Raw genomic sequence first — 13952 nt, forward strand, 5'->3', positions numbered from 1 at the left:
CTCTTGCCTTAAGAAACTCAGAATCTAGGAAGGATTCAGACATGTAAACAGATATAATAAAAATTGACCACTATGCACTAAGACAAAAATGAAACAGTCTTATGAAGGTATATAGTACAGGCTAAAGTAGGAGGATCAGTGATCCTTCCTGGAAGAAGGGACATCTGAGCTTGTTTTGAAGGATGACTACTTGGTTACTGAAGAAGGAAGAAAAGGATGTTCCATGTAGAGGCCACAGCAGATGCAAAAGCATTGAGAGCATGAGGTCTTTCTGTGAACGTGCAAGAAATTGAGCGTAACTGAAACAGTATGGCTGTAGTGTGCGAGCAGAGATGATAAACAACTGTGGGATGGGTCAGGTGTGCCAAGAATCGACTATAAAAGTCCTTGTTCCCTGAGGGCAACAAGGAGGGCCAGGGGCAGAGTTGTGTTGAATGAGGTCCCTATGGCAACAATACGGATGATGGAAGAGGGAATTAAGAAGTGAGACTGGGGCCTCCCTGGTGGCGCAGTGGTTGAGAGTCCGCCTGCCGATGCAGGGGATACGGGTTCGTGCCCCGGTCTGGGAGGATCCCATATGCCGCGGAGCGGCTGGGCCCGTGAGCCATGGCCGCTGGGCCTGCGCATCCGGAGCCTGTGCTCCGCAACGGGAGAGGCCACAACAGTGAGAGGCCCGCATACCGCAAAAAAAAAAAAAAAAAAAAAAAAAGAAGTGAGACTGGAGGTCGAAAGCCTCATTTGGGGACATAAAGTAATCCAGATGGGAAGGAAATCCAGATCCAATTAAATCAGTGTCAAGCTTACACACACAAGGCAAGACCTGTCTCATGACAGCCTCTCAGAGGATAGGGAAGCAGGAGAGGGGAGCTGTTCCATAACATCTCAGAAGCTTCCCATCCTCTCCAGTGCCAGCAGGATCACAAGGCATTCCACCAAGACTCAGATTAGCTGTGGTCCAAGTCTTTGTTTACGTGGCGTATTTGGATACATGCAAGGTCATCAAGGTGCATGGCAGAGCCACTTCCCTGTAGGCAGTGGTAGTGAGTTTGGAAAGGAAGAAGTAAAGAACTGAGGAGATTATTAAAGTAGTAGAACAGACAGTTTGGTGGCTAAGTGGGACGTCAAGAATAATGCCCAGGTTTCTGTCTGAAGCAACTTAAGTAGATGATGAAACGTTCACAGAAGATAAATTATGTGAGTGTTACAGAAGAGGATCAGTTTGGAGGTGAGGGGTCAAGGAACGGTAAGATGATATGACTCAGGGGTTGACATGTCAACTTGAGGTGTACTCTGGGGACATCCAAAGAGCAATGATAGCAGGCAATTCAGGATGTGATTTGGAAGCTCCTAGGAGAGGTCTGGCCTGGAACTGTAGGGAGTTCCAGGATGCAGGCAGTAGTTAAAACCACAAGAAAAACTGAGATCAAACAGGAGAGCGTATAAGTAAGGTGAGTGGGGGGCATTTATAGTATCAAAAAATATGGTTTTTAAGAACAAATGTTCTCAATAACAAGAATCATACAACCAGAATCACTACAGGAGAATATCTTGAAGAACTCCATCCCTTTTCTTCTTGTGGCTGGATTGGCTTTTAATTGTTTGGAAAAATCAAGTTTATAAAAGGAAATTGGTCACTATGGAAACAGGCTATTCAATATCAAGCAGGCAGTTTCACCACAAAAGGGTAATTACTTTAGTTTTTCCCTTAATTGTATGTTTTCATGGTTTTCAATAATCATATATCCTTTTGGTCAGAAATTTCTAGTCACTTAATGACCTGGTGAGCAAAAGCAGAAACACTAGTCTATAGCTATTTCCCCCAGGTTGCTTACTATGGGGCGCTGCAGAGCCAGACATTTTGTGACTTCAATACTCTACACTTTATCAGGGTGTGCAATTCATCTAATTTCTATAGCCAGCCTAAGTCTAAATGAACAGAGTCACAAAGGTGGTGTCTCCATATTTTCCTTCATAGCTCTTTTCTTAAGAACACGTTAATTTCATGTGACTTGTCAATCGTTATTCTAGCTGCAGTGAAAATCTAAAGCTGTATAAGAAGAAAGAAAAATATATACAAAATGTAAATAAATATGTCACCAAAATACTAAACAAAATTCAGGATATATTCATATTTAAATAATTGTTACTTCAATTACCTTATCCAGAAAAGCTTGTATCGATGCTTCCTGGTTAGCCGTATAAGCGATGTATCTATGTCTCCCAATGGAAGCAATCATCTGGGTCTCTTTTTCCAGGAGTTCACACAAAGCAGCTTTCCTTTCAGCTCCAGTAAAAGACTGGTTAATGCGTGCAAGTTCTTCTTGCCTCCAGACTAGAGGAATAACATAAAAGACTCCTGAGTTTTTAAAATCCCACATCTTTACAGAGCATTTTCCAGACAAGTGTATTTTATTTTTATAACAATTTAAATAAAATTATACATGAATAGAATCACTCATATTGTATACCTGATATATGAAAAAAATAGGATGAAATGAAAGCTGAGAGACGTAAAGCAATAAAAGTAGAGTCAAACTAACAGAAGCTGTAAGACATCAGTACAGATCATGTCAAATTATGCCTCCAAGTAAGCATGCACACCCCCCAGTAGTGGAACAAATATGGCTTGGATTTGTGGCAGCCATGAATGTGTCCTGCTCAGATCTCCCTCCAAGAGAGTACCTGTAGCTAGGAGTACAGTGTCTGACAGTACCAGCTACAGCACTTCGGATCTGCCGCCATATTGGAGCAGAGGCCACACTTTTCCCACACTTACTCCCAGTCAGTGAGTAAGAACCATGGGAGAATCAGGGCCTGGCCATGTCTGCCCAACAGTGGTCTCTTCTGTGGTCAATCAGAGCTGACCGTCAGGCCAGCTCAGACTTCCTCAGAACTCTACCTGTTTGAAGATCTCCATCCCTCGTCCTCATTCCTTCCCTCTCTCAGCTTTCACAGGTGTCAACCTACATCTCAATCTGAAGACTTTCATTGCCTTTCCCTGCTCTCTCTTCCCTTTATCTTTCACTTCAAACTCCATCTTGGTGTCTGCTTCCCCCAGTACCCAAATTGACAGTTTTATGTAGAAATATTGACTTCAATTGTTTTCTTCATTAACACTTTTAGAATGATTTTCCATTTCTTTACAAAACCCTAATTATATCAGCAAATGTTATAAAGTAATGACATTTACACTTTACTCAAACCAATGAATTAAGTTAGAATAATATTTACAATATTTTAAAGTGTTGGTTGCTATCAACAAAGACTGTGTTGCACATTACTATATATAAAACAGATAATAAACAAGGACCTACAGTATAGCACAGGGAACTCTACTCAGTACTCTGTAATAACCTATATATGGGAAAAGAATCTGAAAAAGAATAGATATATGTATATGTATAACTAAACCACTTTGCTGTACACCTGAAACTAATACAACATTGTAAATCAACTATACTCCAATATAAAATAAAAATTAAAAATAGAATGTGTTGCATGAAATACATCCTAAAACGAAACCATAAAATGCCAAAGAATAGTATTTTTATAAACTTACTTTACATCATATTCTCAAAATTAACCTCAGAAAATACAGAGTACTAGATCCTACCCCAAACTTAAATAAATCAAAATGTCTGGGCTCAGAATTTTTTATTTTAACAAGTGTTCCATTCAATTCTTATACACGTTAAATTTGGGGAAGAAAACTCTTTTATATCCCATATTTCAAAAATGTCAAACTTATTTATATTAAAGGAAAAACAGTGTTGGAAAGAACCTTAGAAATTAAACAGTTCAAAATCCCTCCCCATCTAAGACAGCATCCTCCTCCCAGAAGCTTGGACAGGTTTAATTTGCTCACCCTGGTCCTGGTCCTAGTCTGTGAGGCTAAACAGTCAGTCTATTCTTTGCACCACATGGCACCAAAGACAGCTGTCACAGTCCACTTAGGTTTTCTCTTTTCCAGACAAAAACACTTCCCTTTCTTAAATTGCATATTATTTGACATAATTTCATGTCCTATCCAGGCCTAGTTCCTCTTTAATATATGGCATACCAAATTTCTGACAAGATGGAGGTTTATATACAGGCTGTTAACTCCAACTCCTCTCTCCTAAGTTCTTCTAGAAATGATACAGAAAACATGAAATGGGGTCCTAGGAGAGGGAGAGACCGGAAGCACTACTGGAAATCAGAGAGAGGTGTGATCCATGTGGTAGAAATCTTAGGGCAATTTCCGTAAGACACAGTGCAGATTCGACTGGAAGACACTCAAGGAGGCACAAATGTCGTCCCCCAAACTGCTGTTGTCTCATCTCAGGAAGTGGACCCTCTAGCAGAAGGTAGTAAACCTTAACTCAGGACTCAGAACTAGAGAAAAGGGTAGGCTATGAATCCATTTAATAGTTTACCTGTTTTAAGAACGTCTTTGAAAAACTTTAAGAAGGAATAAAAAAAGAATGCTTACATTTCAAATCATTGCAGAAGAGTAACAATCATAAATGTTTGTGCAGAAAAAGACAAAAAAAAATAGAAATAAAAAGCAAAAAGCAAGATGAGAGAAGCAAAATCAGGCATAATCGTTATATTGAAAAATATAAAATGGTTCGATTTTTTTGACTGAAAATAAAATATTATGGTTTTTTAAAAATTCAATGACATGATGTTTTTGGAAGGCACAAAGTGATGCCAAAGACTAAGGTTAAACATAAAAGGATGGTAAATATGAACAACAAAAAAGACAGATACAGCAATATTAATATATTGAAAATTGGGGGGAAAACACTCAAAATTCATCCCTTGGGATAGAAGATAATTTTATGATGAAAGGTATGACTCTCACGAATATTTATACTGAAAATCACATCCCATCAAGCTATAAAAAGCAAAACTTCTATCAGTTATAAACACTACTGTGGTGAGTATACTTTATACTATATAAACATAAATAAAATACAAATGAGTTAATCTATGACAGTCAAGTAAAGAAGAATTAAAAACAAAAAAAATCTGACACAGTATGATTAACATATTTAAATTAATTAATATACATCAAGCTCTGAACACCAAAGTCTGAAAATATATCTTATTTTCAAAGTTTTATGAAGCATTTATATACACTTATATAAATTCTAGGAGTAGGAATGGAAGAAAACATAAATCCGCCAAATCAGAAATGTCGAAAACTGCATTTTTTGACACAGTACAATTCAACTACAATTAATAACAAAAGTTTAAAAAAGAAATATATTCCCATCTGCTTGGAAATGTAAGGAATACTATCAAAAATAACATTTTAATCAAATAAGAAGTAAAAGGTATGAGTGTCAAAAATTAAGGAAAGAAAAAAAAAGCACTACATATCAAAATACATAGGATGAAACAAAAATTGCAGTAAGGTCAATTTGGGGGAATTTTACATAAGTAAGCCTCAAATTTAAATCAGGCCCCTGAAAAGTGTGTATTCGGGCAGGGAACCAGGCAGAGTTATAAAAAGCTGTAATGTATGTGACAGTTAATCACAAGCCTTCTCTGGAAGGTCATGTCTTCTGGGCACACCTCCCATTCTCCATGATTATTGAAAGATAACAGTATGGCTTTAATCCCCTGGGACATACATTTGGACTGTGAACCTGAACTCATTTGAACCATATTTGTTTTCTGTTCTTCACAGAACATGGAAGCAAAACAAAAGTAGAAACAGTGACCTACTGTTCTTTATTCTGAACAAACATTCCAAAAAGTCATTCTAGTCTTTGACATTCATCACAGTTCTTTTCAATGTGAACTTATTAGGTGCTTTACTACTGGAAAGCCATATTTACTTAATTAGCCATGTAATTCTTTCCTTTTATGTAGAGATGATTTATTACTTTATTGTCAGAATGATGAAGCTTCAGAGTCTCATGAACTACACTCTGGCCATAGAATCAAGCTTATTTTTTATCTGAACTTCAAAAAACCTAGTTCCCTGATCTGGTTATTATATTAATACTTGTCAAAATCCTATCACTTCTTTGCCAATTCAAAATACTCAACTGAAATTTTTGAGCAATTATTATCTGAAAGAAGTCTATAAAGTTTGATGGTACATACAAAAGTGAGAAAGACATAATGCCTTCTTGAAGGAGCGAACGTGTCTCTGCCTCTCCCTAGTTGGATAGACTGTAAAATCCTTCCACTGGGACAGAATTTTTGCTTGTCATTACATTTATCTTTACCCAAAAGCGTGACATTTTTCACCATTAGTTTTAAAGACTTCCTTTGGGTAAATCAACTCTTGACATAAGATTACTTCCTCTTATCTTCTATTAGATATGATTCAATCAAGTAAAATGTACTCTTCTGTTGTTATATTTCAGGCATGATTACTCTCTCATCATGTTGCAGGGATATTTCAGAATATATTAATTTATATATAATTTATATAATTAGAAATTATATTTTTCTTCTTCTATTAAAATTTCAAGTTTACTTTAATACTAGTCCCTGCATCGAAAGGTAAATATCTGAAGTCATAAGTGTTGTTTCTGGCCCTCCTCTATTATAACCACTGCCTTTCATGATATCTAGTTTTATAATTTTATCATATTATTTCTTCCTCCTCTCAAATTTCAATTTGAAATCATCCTGATCAGGTCAAGGACTTGTCACTTGTGTTCTTTATAAGAATCCCATTCTGTCTCTTACCAGGAATACATTATTCAGATACTGTACAGTTTGGTCTATTCGAAAAGAGGATTTGTAAATTTAAAAGCTAAATTGTGTTCAGCAAAAGGGTTGTAAATTTAAGTGCTAAATTATGTTATGAAAGTCCAGAAAATCCATGATTGATGAGCTTATCATTTAAGAGTAGTTTTACCAACCAAAAAGCTTTAAAAATTTGACAATATCCATATACTAAAAGGCAGTATATGAATAAAGAGGAAGATTGCTTGCTTGTGGAAATAATAACTGAGAATATTTACCTCATGGGATTATATGGATGTCCCCAGAAAGCAAATAAAAACTGAATGATATTAGTAAGCATATTTTACTTCCCAGTTTTACATTAGAAACCTTTGGGACCAGTAATAAATTTAGCCCAGTAGGATATTTAAGCTATTCTGCCAACCTCAAAAAGCAATATACTGACCTGCTAGATTAATCCTTAAGTCCTGGGTGAATCTGGAGCTATACGTATGTGTATTCAAATACATTTATATCCATATATATTCAGATTTTGTATTTTGCTTAAATTATTAGTATGACTTTTAAAAAGGAAACAACCCAATGAAGCTAATTAGAAATATGAAAATAATGGACCTTAATTCCAATAAAATTCTCCATTAGATGAACAAACTCCCTGTAAATCTACAGTAAAGGATAGAACATGGCATCAGAAAAATACCATGACCCACTACTAATAAGGAACAGAAAAACACAGGAACCAGGAACAGCTATATAAAACTGATTTTATAACTGACTTGACAGTTTCCAGAACTATACAGAGAAGACACTGAAGAAAAATGAGAGATTCTTCCTGCTTTCATAAAATATATGCTCCCTGGGAATGATAATAAAAGCAAACAAAAAAAAATTGGAATCCTGCATTAGTTTGCTAGGGCTGTCACTGCAAAGTACCACAGACTGGGAGGCTTAAATAACAGAAATTTATTTCCTCACAGTTCTGAAGAATGGAAGTTCAAGATCAAGGTGATGGCAGGATTAGTTTCTCCTGAGGGTCTCTCTCCTGGGCTTGTAAAGGGCCACCTTCCTCCACTGTCTTCACATGACCTTCTCTCTGTGCATGTCTGTGTCCTAATCTCCTCTTCTTATAAAGATACCAGTCATACTGGACTAGGGTCCCATATGAGCTCACTTTTTCTTCATTAGTTCTTTAAAGGTCCTATCTCCAAATACAGTCACATTCTGAGGTACTGGACATTAGAACTTCAACATCTGAATTTGGGGGGAACATAATTCAGCCCATAACAGATGTCAATAACCTCCAATATTTTTAAAGAAAAAGATATGAAAGCAACCGGTTCCTTTCAAAGAATACATTTATCTTATAACCTTAACTTACATTCTTGAACAAATTACCTAATTTCCAGTGTCTGAAGTTCAACTATAAAATGAAAGGATAGTACTAAAATATAAAGTCCATACACATTCTAAAATTTCTGAGATCTAATAAACTTGCTATTTCCAAACAAGAAACAGCAGAACATACAATATTTTGTCTGTCACTGGCAGTTTATACGCATCTGCTTTTTAAAATTCTTATCACAGACTGGAAGCCTGAATGGAAAAAAACCAAGAAGGATTCAGACTGAAAGTCCAGGGCCAGATCTGTCAAAGGACTGGGGCCAGGGAGTCTCCAGAAGCTAGAAGTCAAGGGACCTTGAGATCAAGAGGTAATAATTAGAGAAGAGTCAGAAAACACCATTTCCACCAGTTAAAACAAGACAAAGGGTAGAAGATTCAATTCAACAGACATTTATTAGACATAATGAACAAGGTCCTATCTGGTGCCCTAGGTACAGACATGGACAGTTAAGAGAATGGTATGCACAGAGAATAATGGGGCAAGGAAAAGAGGCTCTGAGCCTAATCCATGTTGATAAGAGAGGCTTCCTAAAGATAATGACTCCAATACCGAGTCTGAGATAAGAGTGACCAGTCAGATCAATGAAAGAAGTTGCCCTCAACATATTGCTATAAGAAAAAAAAAAAAAAGACATAAAAATCAAACACTGTTGCCTGGAGATAGTCTTGTCTTTGATACAGCATATTATCTTATATAGTTAAATTCATTTTCCTAAATTGATATCATTTTGCTTTTATTACTAAGGAACAGGTTACCTGGAGGAAAAGTTAAACTTTGTTATTAGGAGTTGTAATTCAAACTATGCAATTGTCACTATGAGCCACAAGAGGGCAACAGTTTCAAACACTGGAGTAAAGAATATGGAATGAAAACTATAGTAAATAGAATAGCTATGTAAATTACTGAGCCTGTGAACCAGAATTTTAACTACAACAAAACAGAACTTTAAATTATTCTTAGAGTTCTAATTTAGAATTTTAGGCCTGGAAGAAAACTAAGAGATGTCTCTTTTATGTAAGAAATTTCATTTTCATTTTCTTCCATTTATCAAAGAGACAGATGTATTACTATTGCTTGTTAGACCTAGTGTTTAATTGTATCATCTTCAGTAAATAGCATATTATCATATAGCTATTTAAATAGACCTGATATCTGACACCTAAAATTGTATTCAATTAGAGAGGAAAGGATGACCTGAGTAACAGAGCACATAGTAACGTCCACAAATAAATAGTATATAAAGAAACAACGTTATAGTAAGAAAATTTACTTAAAGTTAATATTATGAATAATCATAGAGAAGTCAAAGACTATTATTTCTTTGGATAAAAAGACCGTATTCAACTAAAAAAAAACTGAGGCTACTTTTACTTTTTTTAATTCTTCTATGTCATCACAAGAGCCCAACTTCACTTTCCGGTATCTAAGGTAACAAATAACTCTTCTGTTCTGGCTACTTCCACTTTAGAGGTACCCTTGGGAAAGCAGAAGCTAGAGACAGTTGCATGGCTACATCCTTGGGTTTCCCTTCATTCATTCACTTATTCACTCTACCAGTATTTGTTGGGCAAGTAAGCTAAATACAGAAAAAGAGATCATCCAAAAAATAAATGAGTCATTCACTTACGGAGCTCACAGTCCAGTAGTGAAATTAATGTTAAAAAAAAAAACATATTATGGTGTTATAAATGAAAAGTTGGTGTGCAGTGAGAACAATAAGATGATAATAGGAGGTCCAAGTTGCACTGTCAGTCACAAAAGCCTTTGAGTAGGTGATATTTAAGCTGAGATTAGAAGGTGGGTATTGGGGAAAAGCTTCAAGAAGAACAGTGTGTATACTGCCCAAAGTAGGCAGTGACTGGCTTGTTCAAGTAACGGAAGTTTTTAACTGTGTCAATGACTAGCACACATCCTATGGAAGAAATAAGCCATAAAACCAAATGTGTCGAGAATATATATACAAATATATATATATTTATAATCATTAGTAGAGGGGAATAAAAAGGTATCTCCTGTAAAGAGCAGAATCAGAGACAGAATGCTGGACTGAGGGGTTCAAGACAGTTCAACTCTGAGTTCAGAAACTCCCAAGACCATCAGAGAAACAGACTGGACAATACTTTCTCTTTTTATCTCATAGGGATGAGGAGCAAATGAGATAACATACTAAAACTGAATAATTCACAGAGCCGTAGTCACATTTTATTCATCCATTGTTAATATAAAAGCATTTCCAATTTCACTCCAGCCTTAATTCCTGTCCCAAATGTAAGACATTATTCATCTTTTAAAATTCTCTAGTCCAGATACCCCAGACATCTTCCTAAAATAATAAGGTCCCCCTTTTGTCTTTAGTAAACCTGTTTTTCTTACTAATGAAAAATTATAAAATTAATATTTTATGCAAAGCCTATTTCAAACTTACGTTCTAGTGCATTGTAAAGAAGTTCAAAATCTTCTTTTGTTCGAGGATTATGCCTCCGGTAATAATCCAATTTCATCCACTCTTCTTTTTCTCTTGTCTTCCTCAGTTCTTCCTGTGCTTCCCACTGCAACCTTAACATTTTCTGTCTTTTTAAATTGTCTACCACAACTTTAGCATGCCATTGTCTGTAGTAAGTCTGTATCACAATTACCTATACTTAAAGGAAATAAAATATGGTCAACCTTATTACACAATGAAAGGCAACAATGACTATTTCTATTCCAATTCAATAAGTACTAAAAAATACTGAGAGTCTAGTTTCAGCTCTATGCCATGTATTCTCACATACATTATAACAGAAAGGTCACAGATAATGCACATCAGCTATCTGACTTTGAAATCTAGTAGCAAGTATACCTTCATGGAAGGCAGTTAGTATGAAGTTAAGGGCACAGGGTCTGGAGTACAGCTTAGTTTAAATCTTCCCTCTGCTACTCACTAGTTAGTTACTTTGGGTAAGTTACTTGCCACCTCTGTGCTTTAGTACCCTCAGGTGCAAAATAGTGACAATAATACTATGCATACAAAGTGCTTACCTCAAGGCTGGTACACCACAAGTCCTCAATAAATACTATTATTGTTATGAATACTATGTATTGTTATCTACTTTTTCTTAATTGTCATTAGCATAGGCTCATATCTTTTAAAAAATGGTATTTACTAACCACACAGCGGGTAGGTTATGTGTGGAAACCACCAAAGCAAACATGTATTTATTAAATTGTGAGAAAAATATATATGTCTGAAGGTATATAATACAGTACTAGAGTCACAAAAAGCTTGCGATATAACTGACAGATTTTTTGTTTTTATTTAGTAAACTCATTTAAAAAAAGTAAAATATAGAGAGGCTAGATCGTTTGAGGGTAGAGAATATGCTGACACGTCCCTTCCCCTCATCCAACCCCTGATGACTAGAGAAAAATTATAGAAGCAGAAATCAATAAAGATATTGGATCATACTGAAGGAGTCCTCCAACAGAACAGAAACTTTAAAGAATTCCCTTCAAGAAAGGAGGCACGTGGAATAAACTGAAGAAGGAATTAGTGTTACAGCTCTTTTAAAATTTGTCTCAGGTTTTCCGGTCCACACCGGAAAACCCCCCACGGAGCAGGGGTGGAATTCGAAGGAATCTACAGCCTAATCATGTACTGGAGAGGCAAGCTAGAAAACACGGAAGTGTCTCTAAGATGTTTCAACCCCAAAACTGGTGGATCTTGTGAGCAGAAGGGGTCTTAGGGCAACTAACAAGGTGACTGCTTGAAAAATGCAAAAGGGACAGGCTCCTCTAAAACAATTTATGTAAAGAGCATCAGAGGTATTTGCCTCTAGGCAAGAGTGGTTGGTGTCCCAGAAAGCTGGTGACGCCCAGAACGAATAGAAGCCCCCTCTCCAGAAAACTAGCTGCCTCCCAGAATCAAGCCTTGCACATCCCCGAAAGCCACTGAGGTAAGGCTGCAGTAAACAAATATGTTGTAGCACTTTGGACATCAGGAATTTCAAATACTCTTGAGTACACACCCAAAAGTAACCAAAGATTTGAGAACAGCCAACAGAATAAAAGTTTCCTCATTCAATGTAGAAGAATTTACATTTGTGTGAAAGAGAATTACTAGAACAGAGGTTCTCAAAGTATGGTGGCCAGACCACCAGCAGCAGCAGCATCTAGAAAATTGTTAGAAATGCAGATTCTCAGGCCCACCCCAGAGTTAATGAATCAGAAATTCTGGGGTGGGCATGGATTCTGTATATTTACAAATTTTCCACATGTTCTGCTGCATGCCAAAGTTTTAGAACCACACTTTTAGAGTAAAACAAAACAAAGCAAAACAAAAAACAAGACCAGACTAGATAGTTAACATTTTCAGAGAGAAAGGAAAGGCTGTTGAATCAATACAAAAGAAGCAACAAAAGACTGTGACATTTTTATTTTTGAAATTAAAAAAAAAATCAGTACAATGTGTTTATCTTGGGGGCTATTAAACTTGTTAAACTCATTAAGGATATTAAAACAAAGTTGTTTAAACAACTTAGTTTTTCCCTTCTCCCATGATACTCCAGGGATTGGCCCAGGGATTGGCGAGCAGTTTAGGACTAGTAGGAAGCTCTGTGCTGTATTACAAATGGCTTCCTACTTGTGTTTCCTAGTGGCTGATCCACTTATCATCATCTTCTAGTCAGTAGAATGGGGGAAAAGACAAAAGAATTGCAATCCAGTCACTTTAAGAGCAATATCCAGAAGGGGCACACATCATTTCCCCTCACATTTCTTTTTTCCAGGCCTTAGTTCCTTGGCCTCACCAACATAGAAAAGAGGTTATAAAATGCAGTTTTCAGTGTTGCAGCCTCATGCCCAGCTTAAGCTTTACTACAATGGGAAGAATAGGTATCAGCCAATAACTAGCAATCTATTCTGCTGATCTACAGAATGTGCAGAGTCTAAGAGGGAATTAGTAAGCAAGAAACTTAGACAAGAAAATCTTTTAGAATGCAGGTTGAAAGGTCATAAAAATTAGAAAGAATGGAGGAATATTAAGAGCCACGGAAGATAAATGCAGACATTCCAAAATATGTCTGATACAAGTTCCAGACAGAATGAAGAAAGTTGGATTAGAGAAATTGCTCAAAATATAATAGAAGAGCATTTCCCCAAACTAAAGACATGAGCTCTCAGATAGAAAGGATCCATCACCAAGTCTCAAGCACATCACAGTAAGATTACTAAGGATTAAGTGAAAATCCTAAAAGCTTCCGGAAAGAGGAAACAAAGAACTGAGAATCCCATTGACATCAGACTTTTAATCAAAAACAGCTTCAAAGGGGCCTCCCTGGTGGCGCAGTGGTTGAGAGTCCGCCTGCCGATGCAGGGGACATGGGTTCGTGCCCCGGTCTGGGAGGATCCCATATGCCGCGGAGCGGCTGGGCCCGTGAGCCATGGCCGCTGAGCCTGCGCGTCCGGAGCCTGTGCTCCGCAACGGGAGAGGCCACAACAGTGAGAGGCCCGCGTACGGAAAAAAAAAAAAAAAAAAAAACAGCTTCAAAGATATAAAATAAAATAATTTTGAAAATAAGTTTGAATCTAACCTTCTACACCCACTCAGACTAAAACCCAAAATGAGGTTCATTCAATAGGACTTAGATGGTTCACCTCCCATGTGTAGTATCTGAAATAATTACTAAGGAATATGTTCCAACAAGAACAATAAAGAGGGGGAGACCTTCAAGATGGCAGAGGAGTAGGACGTGGAGATCACCTTCCTCCCCACAAATACATCAAAAATGCATCTACATGTGGGACAACTCCTACAGAACACCTACTGAACACTAGCAGACCTCAGACTTCCCAAAAGGCAAGAAACTCCCCACGTACC

General features: G+C 36.8%; 1 protein-coding gene across 2 annotated transcripts in view; it reads right to left on the reverse strand.

Moving 5' to 3' along the window:
• The window catches only part of IQUB (IQ motif and ubiquitin domain containing), an 82841-nt gene that overhangs the window by 32986 nt on the left and 35903 nt on the right, over nucleotides 1-13952 (reverse strand). For both annotated transcript variants that reach the window (XM_082631737.1, XM_082631736.1), the window contains 2 exons: nucleotides 10521-10731; nucleotides 2157-2332 (listed from right to left, as the gene is read on the reverse strand). In XM_082631737.1, the coding sequence (XP_082487863.1) occupies nucleotides 2157-2332; nucleotides 10521-10731 (387 nt within the window). The remainder of the gene's footprint in view (nucleotides 1-2156; nucleotides 2333-10520; nucleotides 10732-13952) is intronic.

This window comes from Mesoplodon mirus (genome assembly GCF_964341445.2).
Source record: "Mesoplodon mirus genome assembly, chromosome: 9".
Classification (NCBI taxonomy): Eukaryota; Metazoa; Chordata; class Mammalia; order Artiodactyla; family Ziphiidae; genus Mesoplodon; species Mesoplodon mirus.